This window comes from Crocodylus siamensis, chromosome 8 (genome assembly GCF_052110815.1).
Source record: "Crocodylus siamensis isolate JL-2025a chromosome 8, ASM5211081v1, whole genome shotgun sequence".
Classification (NCBI taxonomy): domain Eukaryota; kingdom Metazoa; phylum Chordata; order Crocodylia; family Crocodylidae; genus Crocodylus; species Crocodylus siamensis.
Window position 1 is genome coordinate 71,423,392 of NC_143402.1, and position 13,488 is coordinate 71,436,879.

Genomic DNA, 13,488 nt, shown 5'->3' on the forward strand with positions numbered 1-13,488 from the left:
CATTCTCTTTTGGACTTGTCCAAACATAGTGCAATGGATGAAATAACTAATTTGTTGCTTATTTCTTTTGTTTTTTCAACAGGGGTTAAAATTATTGGAGGTTATCGGGAGCAGACTTCAGAAGACTATGGAATTTTCATAAAAAGAATTTTGCCTGGAGGAATGGCTGCATTAGATAGTAAATACTTGCTTTTGAATCTCTATTAGCGTCCCGTGTTGCAGAGAAAACTGTTAAGAAAGCAAATGAACACTGTTTTTTCCATTTTTGTTTTTAACATGTACAATAAGCAAAGTGTAGTTCAGTGAAGATTCAGCAGTAGATTGTAACTCAAGATATAGAAGAGAGAAATGGAGTATATTGATAATTAATGGATTTGCAGCTTTTCGGTTTTTGGACTTCCATTCAGATCTTCAGAATATGGTGATCAGTCCAGAATCAGAGATGATGAGGTTCTCAACATCCATTGGCCCTAGTAAAAGTTCAGGGCATTCAGCCGAATGTGCTATGGCTGTTTTTTCTGATGTACGTGAAAGGACCGTCTCTGTTGCACAGAATGCACAATAGTTAGAATAGTCTAGCCTCCTGAGCTAGTTTAGCATAAAGTTTCTAAATGTAATCTGGGTTTGTTCACGCTCAAATATCTTTAATCCAAAATAGCCAATGTTAAATTTAAAATGACTCAGCAAATACAGTTCCTACGCTCCTATAGACAGAGACTTAGGCTCAAATTAGAACTGTTGTAAGAAATATTATAAACATTATAAATCACAAACATATTTCATTTTTATATTATAACCCACCTGTAAACATTTATTATTTATTTACTCAGCTGGGACCTAATGCTAAAGCTCTCGTGCCTAAAGTGCCAACCAGGAAAATAAGCACATGATTAATGCTACAGTTGTGAGCAGCTCTGCTGACAATAGTTATACCACTCTTGGTATTACAGTTAAGTCCATGATTAAGTGTTTGTGAGATCACTTAATAAAAGCACAGGAACATCTTTCTTAACAGAGACCCACAAACCAGGATGTTTCTCCACCAAGTTCCCTCTAACCTAATGCAAACGGTGGTATGTTATTCTATGTTACTTAATACAGGCTAGTAAATTACTTTCTTGTTAATCTCTTTATAAGGTCGCTTGTTCACTGGAGACCTAATCTTGGATGTGAACGGAGAAAACTTAGTTGGTGTAACCAACGAAAGGTATGTTCATAAAGATGACTGTGCACTAATTTAAAGTTTGGAACAATATTGTGGAAACTGATGATATATCAAGACAGCTATAGACCAAATGAACCACTGTTTAAAAAGGCATAACTTCATTGAAGTCAGTCTCACTATATACCATCAATCTGTGGAATTATGTATACCATCAGTTGTTACTCAGTAAAACTGTCTTTGAAGTTTAAGGAAATCTTGCCTTGTAGGATCAGAGTAAGGGGATTTCATATCGTACTGCATATTGCATAAAATATATGTAAATTAATGTTAAAATAGTTATAAAACCAGCGCGGTATTGATATTATTGTAATTACCATGTTGTTCGGCTGGATACCAGCAAAAGCAAATAGTTTGATTACATACAGTGAAGACATGGTATTTCTTTGTAACCCAGATGGGATAAGTATGTTTAGAGAAGTTGTCTGGAATATTTATGGAGGGTGCTACTTGGGTTCTGTAGCAGGAACATCAGCACTCAACATGGAGCGCCAGGTAATCTTGGGTGGCTGTGGACTAAACATAAAAACTAAACCAATAAAACTATTATAGTACAAATTTAAAAAAGAACGATACAAAATGCGCCTTGTACTCATCCATATTTCTTCTGTCCCGTAACAATCCAGGATCTATCTGGAATAGGTGTCAAAATAGTATTTTCAAAACAATTCTTCTGTTAAACTAAGAATTCGCCCTCTTCTCTGCCATGTTAGTTCATTGTTCACTATGGAATTGATGGCATGTCTCAAAGTACGAAATGAGGTGTATGTGGTGGATTGGGTTTTGCGTGAGGATTTGGGTCAGCATGTCTGCCTCTTTGAGGCTTTTCTTCCCCTTCCTTGTGTGTCGATGACAGTTGTTCTGCTTCAGTTGAGCGTCACACTGTAGGAAATGGAAGTGACTACCCAGTTGAGCACCTATTCTAGGACATGACTAAAAAGCTGAGCAGTGCTGATGCTTTCCTTTTTTCTTACGTCTTTTGGGGCAGGTGGGTGATTTGTGGTTGACTTTCTTTGTCTCCCTTCCAGAGCTGTTGACATCTTGCGAACAGCATCTGCATCTAATCACATGTCTCTGCTGATTGCGAGAGATGAAGAAGCCAAGTAAGAAAAAGATAAAATTTTGTTGTGTTAGTTAATTTATGGTAATTGTTAAAATTTGGGGTTTTTCATAAAAATATCCATGGCATAAATTATATACCTTATTCTTTTTTTTTATAGTAAAGTATATTTTTGTCACAGTATCATACATATTTTTTATTATATCTTTCAAGTGGGCAACTGTAGTTTGCTGAGTCCTCTTAGCAAGGATTTGATGAAGAATGATAGCAGAGATTATATCTGAAGTACATCAGTATGTTTTTGTAGCTACCTTTCATGGCTAAGCTGATCCCATTCTAGTAAAAAATAGTTGATGTAGCATTCAGTAAAGCTAAATGCTGCACTGCTCTTTACTCAAATGAGCAGTCCCCTTCAGTACAGTGGTACTACTCACTTGAATAAAGTCTGCACATTTTGGCCCATGTATATTCATGATTTCAATATTACGTGGCATAGGCACAGTCAATAACACAGTCAAGTATTTGATGTCATCCTAATACTGAATAACTGACTATTATATTTTTGAAGTATAAAATTTATTGGAGAAATCATAGCAAAAAAAAAATAAAAGCAAAAAAGACAATATATGAATAAAAAACTAGATTACACACCACCAGTGGCACCATGCTCTAGCCATTTGAAAATGGGGTCAATCTGGTTTATCTGATTTTTTTTTTTTTCCTCCTCTTCTTTCTAAAGCTGCCTTTTTGACCTTTTTAAAAAGCTGCCTTTTTGACCTTTTTAAAAAGCTGCCTTTTTGACCTTTTTAAAAAGCTGCCTTTTTGACCTTTTAAGAGCGCTGAATTGGTTGGGATAAATTGGTTAAACGATTCAGTGCAGCAGGTAGCCCCAAATTCCTACACAGTAGGAACAGTTGTGCTAAAATATCCCTTTAATCTTGTTATCTACAGATAATCATATAAACCAACTTTGGCATGGAAGCATAGGAAATGTTGGGATGGAAAGATGCCAGGAAGCCCATCTAGGTCTGTTCCTCCCTCCCTTTGAGTTACCAGCTATGTCATCCAAATACTTAGATAACTATATTTGAAAATCATTGTAAGAATTGCCGCTAGCACTGCCTTAACTTGGTAGTCCTGCAAAGTAGCTAACCTCTACATAGAAATATGGTGGGAGGTTTTTTGTTTTTTTTTTTTAGTGCTGGGATTTCTTAAGTCTACGTTTGTCCTGTAATTAACAGTAGCTGAAATGACTCCGCAGCTTCTGTCCTCTCTCTGTTCCTCAGACTCTGCAGGTAGCTGTGGGCACCATCCCTAATCTGATTTTATCTAAAGCATACTGACCTAGTTCCTCTAGCCTTCTTGAATAATTAAAATCCACGAGTTCTTTCACCATCCTCATGGTTTGCCCAGTGACCAGAACTCTAAATGTATCCTCACTCCTGTAAAACTGTCTCTCAGTTTATGTCCTACTATTACGCATATGTAATTTTTGTGTACAGGCCTAGAATCTGGCACTATTTAATTCCTGAAGTAATAACTAATGTGTATGTGAACAGCTGATAAATAATGTGTCTGACTTTGATCTCAGTTGCTCCTCTGTGGCTAGTAGAGTTTTACTGGAGTTATGCTGGTATAACTGAGATCACAAGCAGGCCATTAAATGTTCCTTTGTCTCTGCCGTGATATTGGAACCTGTGTATATTGGATTGATGACTATAACTCCTTGTTGCATAAATTTGCTATGTCCCATTTGCTCCTCAATAGTAAGATCCCCATTTAGTATTTTAACCCTGTAGAGCAGGAAATAGGAAACAGGAAATTTACTGGGGTTTGTGTTTTACAGCCCTTCTAGATATATTCTCTTCCTTTCATTTTCACTTTTTTCTTTATCACTAAGATTAGTCACACTAATTAATTTTAAAACCCAGTTTTTCTTAGAGGAGGCTCTGGTCAGTAAGGTTTTGGTTTTTTCCTCCTTAATTGAATGCATAATGTCTAATGCTGGCTTTACATTTCTTTTTTACTCTGCCATTTTGCTCTAATGTGTCAGGTGTGTTGCCAAAGGGTTTTTTCTCCCTCTTCTTTATTCCTTTTTTTAAAACAGGATATAGAACAGTGCTAACTCTCATATGTGAGCACAAACTCAAGCTGTAAGTGTTATTTCATAGTGGCTGTGTTTTCTTGGTTCATTTACGTTTTCAGGCATGATTACTAGGATCATATTCAGAAATATTTTGTAAGCTTCAAGGTTATCTTTTACCTTCGTAGCAGTACTCTAGGTTTGATTAATGTAATGAAAGAAGAATTTTTTTCCCCTCCAGCAATATTATACTTTAGAATGAAAAGAGAAAGTCTGGAATGAAGTCAAATAGAAACTCTTACGCTAAATCTAATCTTTGTACATCTATATAATGAACCAGAATGAAACCCAGTGTCCCTAAATTTTTACAAGTCAAATGATGTTTAAAATAATATAGAAAACATAAAAATGGCCCTATTTCATGTTCTGAAGTGTAGTACATTTGATCAGACAAAGAAGAAGAGGAATAACTAGAAAAGCTAGTTCGAGATCACTGGTTTTTCCAGCAGAGGAAGTGAGGAAAGGGTATCTTTACAATGAAGACATTGTACACCAGAATAGACATAAGAGATTGCAGATATGGAAATCTCCGAAATAAGGGCTCATTTATTATTTTTGCCTAGTAAAAGCAAAACTGGGTTCTAAGTGTTTTACTTAATTGGGAAGCTGAACCAAACCTTGTATCAAAATTAGTAACAAATGTAGAATAAAAACTTTCTATACATGGGATTTTTTTCAATAAATAATTTTGTACTTTGGAGCAAATTCAAGAGCTCTTGTTTTTGGCGTATCAAATAATGCTACCGCTTACCTGTGTACATTACTTTACTTTACGTTTTCAAAGTACATATGAGCAACTAATTGTTTACTAATGAGTGGCAGTAAATGGAGAGATGTGAGCACAAGTTGGAGCGCTGGCCTGTTTGATTGACAGGTAACCCTTTGTTGTATGAACAGACAAAGTGTGTGTGTGTGTCCATCCTGTTTTGCTCATCAACAGTGAATTCCCATCCAGTATTTAACCTGGGCAATTATTTGGGCTGGAGAACCGCTTAATGAGTTTTGGCAAGCTGCTGAGGGTCGCACACATGCGCGCATGCCCATGCCCTGATCCTGGTCTGCTTGCCTGCCAACCCCTGCCCGGAGCCATCATCGGCCAGCCTCATCCACAGCTGGGTGCAGGGGATGGAGCCCGGATGTCCTGCCCTGCCATCAGGGCTCCTGACATGAACACATACCCGCTTTGCATCCTGCAGCTCACAGAAGCTCTGAAGGAGGGGCAAGGCAGGATAGGACAGCACGGAGGCCTGGAGCCAGGCTTCATCCTGTGCAGGTGGGAGCTGGATGAGTTGGCTTGGGCCCCAGTGGCTGCTGGGCAGAAGCAGGTCCTCCTGCTTGCCCAACGCTGCACAACAACTGGAGCCCAAGCGTGGCTCACCCAAGCCATGCCATGTCATGCTGATGCTCACACTGCCTGCCCATGGGCCAGGTAAAATTAGTTGGCAGGCCAGATTCAGCCTATGGGCTGTATTTTGCCCACCCTGTGGTGGTGATCGTTGCATTCTGACAGAATCTCAGGAATCGCTCATTTTCCAGTGCTTTAATTTTAGAGGATTTAGTAATAATAATAAGAATAAAAAATATGGTATAAAATACTTAACATTTTTAAGGTACTTCAGATTAAATGTACTTCTAATTTCAGTGAGAATAAAAGTCCTACAATGGGTATCAAGGACTTACTTCTATTTTCTCCTCTTTTTCTTTGCATTAAATGCCAATAAATGTTTCTAGTGTATTTCTGTTTGATGTAGGGTAATGGTACAGAACCATTTGTAAAGTAACATTCAGTCCTGATAGGGCCATTGTTCCGTAGTAGTCAAATCAATCTATGTTTTATTTTTTTCACAAAAGATTATTAAAAGTGTGTGTGAGGGAGAGAGAGAGAAAGGGAGGGAGGAAAAGAATGTTTTAGTTATAACTTGTCTCCTGGTAATAAATCATTTCTTTTGCAAACAAACAACACCCTTCTCCTATTATCTGACGTATCTCAAGAAGCACTTTCAATTTAGGAGGCTAAAACTAATAATTAAACTGCTCTACCTTATAATAACCAGCCCATCTTGTTTAGAGGCCATTGTCATCCTGTCTGTTTATCCTTTCATATTATATTATTCTTTCACTTAACTGTCTCAGGCTTTTTATATGCAACAATAAGGTCATTGGACCTTGAATTCACCTTTAATTTATTGCTGTCTCAGGAAATGACATACTCTTAACAAATGACACTCCTACGTAGTCTCAAATGATGCATTTGAGAGATGTTTTTTATTATCATAGGAAAGAATTTCTAAACCTGATGGACAAGTATGGATCTCATACTAATACAGACTCTGCAAGAAGCTCTCCAACACAACTGCTAGCTGGTAAGACATGAATATTTCTGTATTTTGTACTATCCTGAAATAGTTGAGACTGCTTGTTAACCTGAAATAATGTTTCAGGGCTGTAGTCATTCTTTTATGAAATAGAAACTACTGTGGACTCCTGCGTGAGTTCCTGATTCTATCGTTTACTCACTGTCACTACTCTAAGCAAGTCACTTAACCTTCATGTGTAAAATGAGGATAATGCCACCTTCCTCAAAGGGATTTTATTAATTATTTGTACAGTGTTTTGACCTTTTTAGATAAAAGGTGGGTAAAACATGCAGAGAATGAATCTGTGCTTAAGGTACTGTAGCTTTGTGCACATACCTGGTAGGGTGCTTGCGCTGATAAGGATGCCCTATATACTGGATCAATCCGTTCCCTTAAGAAGGGTGTATAACAGATGATTTTGGCACATTTCATGTGAAGAGCTCTTGCTTTACAATTCAGCGGGTGATGTGCGTTTCTGAAAACCAAGTGCTTGGCTTAGCTCCAACTCTGAGGCTGGGTAGCCTTGCACTTTAAGTTTTCCTTGAGCCTTGTTTTATCAGTTTGACAAAAGGTTTTAATCTCCTTTCCAAGATTGGAAAGAAGGGGCTGGGAAACTGAGGTGATGGGACTGGAAAATTGTAGTTAAACACTAGAAGCTATTACTTTGAGAGGGTGATGTGCAGGGTAAATCCAGTGTTTCAAGAGTGGATTATTTTCAGTAGCTGATCTAGTGTTCTGTTTGCTGTCACCCCTAGCATTTTACTGCTCTCTGATTTGTTAAATCAAGTTCAGGCTTTGTAAGATATGAGCAGCCCTGGGTGCTAACCGTCATCCCAGCAGCCAGAAAGCAGTAGGGGCTCCCATTTGTCTAAAGGGTGGGTAAGCACACTGTCCACCTACCTCATGGCCTCGCACAGGTTGCTGTTATTGCAGGGCCTTCAGTGTGCTGCAGTCTTGTGGCAGATATTGAACAGAAAAACTGCAAAATGAATTCCAAATCGTAGCATTTAAGCTTTGCTATGATAATGCACAATGAAAGAATTGGTCATAATGATGCCATTAGGCAGAACTAGAACTATGCCTTAAAGTTCCTGAGAATAAACTTCTTCCTGGCATGTAAGTAGTTCCACTGGATTATTTCCAGTGGCAAAGCTTGCAGGATTTGTTTCTGCAGGTCACTGAAATCCTGTGCTGTCCTCAAATGTGGTTTTTATTTATCTTTTCCCTCTGCCTTTCTTCTTTTCTTTTAAGTGAAACCCGTTGACAGCCTTTCTTCAGCATCATCTTCAAGGTCCCAGAGTCCTCAGCTGGCACAAGCAAAGGATACTGCCACCAGCCACAATGGAAGTATCTCTGTCATAGACACATCCCTTCAGCTCGCAAAGTAATTTCTGAAAGTGACTGTCACTCTCTTGTTCAAGCTGCCTTTCTCTGAAGTATATAAATTTAGTCATATCTGACGGTTTTGTGTACAGTGCCTTAAAAGGACGCAGACAGTTAAAGAGAATTTTCAAAACCATGCTGCTAGTAACATTGCTGCCTGTTAAAATGGAAGGAAGCTTTATAACCGAGTCTTCCTTTTTGTAATTTGTTTACCTTTGGCCTTTAACTCAGCTTGAATGGTGAAACGAGGCTGATTTGGGGTTGTGCGTGTTTCTCCAGCTGACTTGCTGGTTGGGAGTCACCTGTGCCAGCACACTGCCCCAGTGAGTGGCTACAAACAGCACAGGAGGCACCTGAGGTTTGTCCAATACAAAATGATATATTAAAACTTGAAAAAGCAGTAGGTCTAGAAAGAACAAACACAAAGATATTTTGGTGCTTGTTCCTGTGAAGTTACTAGAAGCTGGGTGTAGTAGCTGGCCCAGAATTTGAGAGACGGACATATTTAAAAGGCAGGATACATTTATTAGTTCATTCAGCTTTGAAAATTGTGGCCAGTTTATCCTAGGTTGAACTATGAGTCATTGGCAAAACCAAGTCTAGAAACAAGTAATCTTGGTTCCCCACCCTCCTCTAGCAAACAGACAGTTCTGTGCAATCTCCAATTTTTTCAACTAATTTAATCTTCCAGTTTTTATAAACAACTTCCCACATGCTTGTTTTGAACTAAGGTGGTTGAAATATAGGCTTGCTATGTTCCGGGAACAGTAAAAAAACCCCACAGCAAATATTTGGAAAGAAAATGGAATGACTGCAGACCAAAACAGCCCTGCAGTTAGATTTGTGCAAAATACATTGACTTAAAAAAGCACTTAAGAAAGTTGGCACTTGAAACTTTCTTGCCATGCAGATTTTTATGATTATTTTCATATTTCCAGAGATACGGTTGTGTACAAAATGCTAGCTGAGTACTGCACGCCGCTTGAGTTCTACCAGTGTGTATATCACTGGCTCAATTCTTATACGTAACTTGCTTTTCTGTTTGTAATTGGTAAAGCAATAACAGAAAAAATAATTTGTATTGAATAGAATGTGGACTGTAGCAGTCTTCTGATTAAATATCCGCCATTTCTTTCTGACTAATTCTTTCTGACTATATGTAAGTTGTGGGTCTTCATTAGTTTTTGGACTCTGGAGATTATGGAACTGACCTCTTAATGCAGATTTTCATTTTTCTTTTTCTTTGCCTTTTTTCTGCCCCATAGTGACAGTGCATTTCAGATTATCACTGTTTCCAAGGGAACAGGCCTAGGCTTGAACATTGTGGGAGGAATTAACAGAAATGAAGGGCCCTTGGTGTATATTCAAGAAGTTATTCCTGGAGGTGACTGCCATAAGGTAGGGATTCTAATGTCCTTTTCTATTCGTATTTCCTCCCTTCATTTAGTACCAACTTCAGCACTGCAGATTTTCTACAACAACAATGTTAAGTTACTTTGACTTGGAAGAACCTAGGACATGATGTTTTCCTTGGCACCGCTAGACTCTTTCCATACAGGGACAGTGTCTCCAGTGGAAAATTGTCTCAAGGGTCAACCCTTTCCTGTATTAAACTATCCTGTAAGGAGCATGAGTCAAGTAAGCTCTTTACTCCTTTTCTTCTATCATGTCCATGTAGATGTCCAAAGCAACAGAAACAAGCTAAGGAAGGATTTCATTATTCTGGCTGGTACATGCTACAGCTGGCCCAGGGTTAAGATTTGGACTTGTTGGTAAGGTAGCACCAGGCCTGGCTTAATGTTGAGGCCATTTCATGCTCAGGAGTCTAGCCGGGTAGCATATGTCACACCAGCTGAGGGCAGATACTGACCTTTTCAAAAGAGCATCATGGAGCCTGATACAAGCTTCCAATTTTTGCTAGTCTTTTCCTGTGCCCCAAGTCATTTTGTAGCAACAGAGTGGTCCTCCTGAGAACTGCCTTATTGTGGCCATAGTATTTCAGTGCAGCCATTAAAAAATTAAAATATAAGGTAGATAAGGATAGTATTATCCTAAGGTACGAGGTAGATAAAGGTTAAGAATCATTATTCTTCTCTTACCCATGAAGAAAATAAGAGACAGCGAGGTCAGATTATACATTCCTGTGCAGTCCCACAAGCCTGTGGCACAGCAGGGTATTGTATCCAGGCGTCTTGAGCCCATGTCAGTTTTTCTGGCCCCCTGAAAGATCAGGCTTCCTCAGGCTGAGCTGAACTGGGACACATGCAGTCTGAAAGCAGATGTTCAGAAAGGTAGGAAGAAAGACTTTTGCATTTTATCCTCTTTTGCGTCCCAAATTATGGATAAATATGATACTGGTGATTTCGGCTTCTACATGCTTGCTTTAGCCTGCAAAGCAAGAACACAAATTGTGCTTACAGTGATTTTGCAATTTCTGCCTGTGGTTACATGTGACCACAATTTAGTATATGCAGAAAAGGAGGGTAAGTTAAATTCAAGGCACAGAAAGAAAGAAAATTACAGAGCCACTGTAAGACTGCTCTGTAGATAGTAGGAATTTTTTCTCTTATTTTGTTTGATTATATTCTGCCTTCCAAATACATTTTATCTGACCCGTTGTAATTTAGTGCCTGTTCTTTTTCTTTATCAGTGATTCAGGAATATTTCTAATAAGAACACTGTTATTAGTATTATAGCATACATCTATCACAAGCAGATGTAAATCCTTATGGATTTGTAATCTCTGTATTTAAAGTATGCTGTTTGCCATGTCTGCCATTGGAGGGCAGCATTGTAGCTAGTATTTCTGAGGAGGCTGCTTTTCCTCTGTGGTCAAAGACAAACAGTTAACAGCAAGAAAATATGATAATTTTTTTGTAAAAGCCTGAAGTCCAAGCAAATATTATGTAAACTCATGCATTTTATGATCACAAAGCTGCATCTTTATAGTCCTCCTAGGCCCAAAGATTTATATTTACTAATGACAGCACTTATAAATATATTTTAGGGACTTTTTGTGACATATGCAAAGCTGATTACAGAGAGAATTTTAATTTTCATCGCTTCAAGTTTTCTATTCCAGTAACTGTTTTTATTCCAAATGTATCCAGGAATAAAAAAAAATGTTTAATATGTGTGTGTGTTTATGCTCCGTTTCCTGTTGGAATACAGTCATTTCAAAAGCAATAGCCTTTTAATAAATAAAACAATAATCTAGGTTTTCAGTTGCTTGTAACAGACTTCTTTAAAGGCCCATTTCACAGCCAGACAAGAGCCAACAGACCTTAGTCTTAATGAGAAATCAAGCCTAGGCTGTTTAAAGCCTCACCTTATCACTGTCTGAAACAGAAATGTGATACAGACTTATTTTTGCAGAATGTTTCAGAGCAGGCTGCACTGAGTAATTCAACCAGAGCACAAACGAGTGTTCTCCTAAAATTCTTTTTGATGGATGATAAAAATGTGAAAAGTGATAAAAACTCTACTAGCTGCAGCGGATGTGAAAATCTGTCTCCCCTCATACAGATGAGTTTGTCTCAAGAGTGCCTGAAAAGTCCCTTTTGTAGCCATGGAGGTCAATTTCTTCACGTATAAATTAATCCAACTCAGGGTTGGATTAATGGGTACAGAGGCTTGCCTTAGTCACATGGGTCAGTGTTCCTTGCTGGAAAAACGTCAATCTGTAATTTATTTTTATATTAAAAAATAAGTATTTGGGTCCAAATTCGTTCTATTAACATCTGCCAGAGCTTTTCACCTCAATGAAGTGCCTTGAGCATATTCAGCTGGGTTATACCAGAAATGAAAAGGCCCCTATTTTCCCTCCACAGTGTCTAAATGGTTTTTATTTAAAAAATGCTAAATGCTATCATCAGCTCCGGTGCAGTTCATAGATTCTGTCACTCCACTGCCAAAATCCTTATCCTGGTATTCAAGCCATTGTTTTCTGATTTATTGAAAGTCATCACTGTACTGTACCTTTCACTGGGTACCCACAACTTCTTCCACACAGCTGAAGGAGCCTGCCAGAGTGGAAGCCCCCTGAGATGTTACTGGAACTCTGTGGGGGAAAAGGATCTACCCAAATTGAAAAAAATGACAGCAGTGGGGGCTAATCCCTAGTATGTCATAAACAAAGTTGTAAGCAACCAAATGGACTACGGCAGGGGTAGCCAATGTGTGGCATCCATGCCACAAGTGCGTGGGCAGCCTCTGCGTCTGGCACATGGCAGATGGAGAAGGAACAAAGAGCATAAGACAGATAGGGCAGGGGGCAGAAAGTGTACATAAAATGCCATACTTGGTTGGTTTTTTTTTTCCTTTAAATGTTATTTATTAACTAATCCAAATTACAAAATAGCAAATTTAGTATTTAAAAATACATCTAGCTCCCCAAGGTAGACAAAAAGACAGATATTTATCTTCCATCAATAGTGTTCCCTTAACGCAAGTCAGTTTCCACAAAGGCAAGGCTTGTGTTCTTTTCTCGCAGTCTCTGATAGCTCCTTTACATTTCATAGTTGATGTGTTTCTTCACCTATATCTGTAATCTACTTAATAATTCACCTCCTGTTGGTCGTGTAACTGCAGGGTGGTACTTAGGGCAGCAGCCACAGGTGTTGCCTCTGTAGAGAAATAGCCACAACCACAGCGGTGGCTGATTGCGCTACTGTGATCAGTACCGCAACAGCCAGCACTGTCCTGAGCATCACATGGCTGCCCAGGCCACAGAGCTGCCCAGCTATACCTTAGCCTCCTCTTTTTCATCAGAACTCTACAAAATGCAAGGCATACCATCTTCTACCATCTATGCTTTCAGATTTTGAATTCATTTCACATATGGACTTTAACAGTTAGCTCATTGAATTTGCACTCTTCTTTAGTATTCAGCAAAGTTTATCAAAGTTTCTGGTTGGAATGCAAAAGAAAACTCTTTTTCAGCTATTCCAAGAATTTCCACCAGATGTCTGAGTAAGCACCTTTTTGTACTTTTTTTTTTTAATCGATATTGATTAGGATGGACGATTGAAACCTGGAGACCAGCTTGTATCAATAAACAAGGAGTCGATGATTGGTGTCTCCTATGAAGAGGCAAAAAGTATAATCAGCAGAACAAAGCCAAAGTAAGTATAATGTTATAGCGAAATCTTGCAAGTGACATATTGGACAATATTTTCTTTCCACATAGGCATGACGTTTTTTTAAAAAAGTGTTTGTTGTAAGGAGAACATTGTTGCCTCTGAAATATTAAGTGCAAATTTTATATATTGTAAAGATGCTTAAACATATGAACTTTAACCATTTTGGTTACAAAATAGACTTA

The 13,488-nt window shown here is 38.4% G+C and overlaps 1 protein-coding gene across 5 annotated transcripts in view; it reads left to right on the top strand.

Annotated features, from left to right (window-relative positions):
• STXBP4 (syntaxin binding protein 4) overlaps nt 1-13,488 on the top strand; it is a 126,196-nt gene that overhangs the window by 13,824 nt on the left and 98,884 nt on the right. For all 5 annotated transcript variants that reach the window (XM_090059264.1, XM_090059259.1, XM_090059263.1 and 2 more), the window contains exons 5-11: nt 83-178; nt 1,138-1,207; nt 2,251-2,325; nt 6,703-6,788; nt 8,034-8,166; nt 9,431-9,563; nt 13,182-13,288. In XM_090059264.1, coding sequence (XP_089915390.1) covers nt 83-178; nt 1,138-1,207; nt 2,251-2,325; nt 6,703-6,788; nt 8,034-8,166; nt 9,431-9,563; nt 13,182-13,288 — 700 coding nt within the window. The remainder of the gene's footprint in view (nt 1-82; nt 179-1,137; nt 1,208-2,250; nt 2,326-6,702; nt 6,789-8,033; nt 8,167-9,430; nt 9,564-13,181; nt 13,289-13,488) is intronic.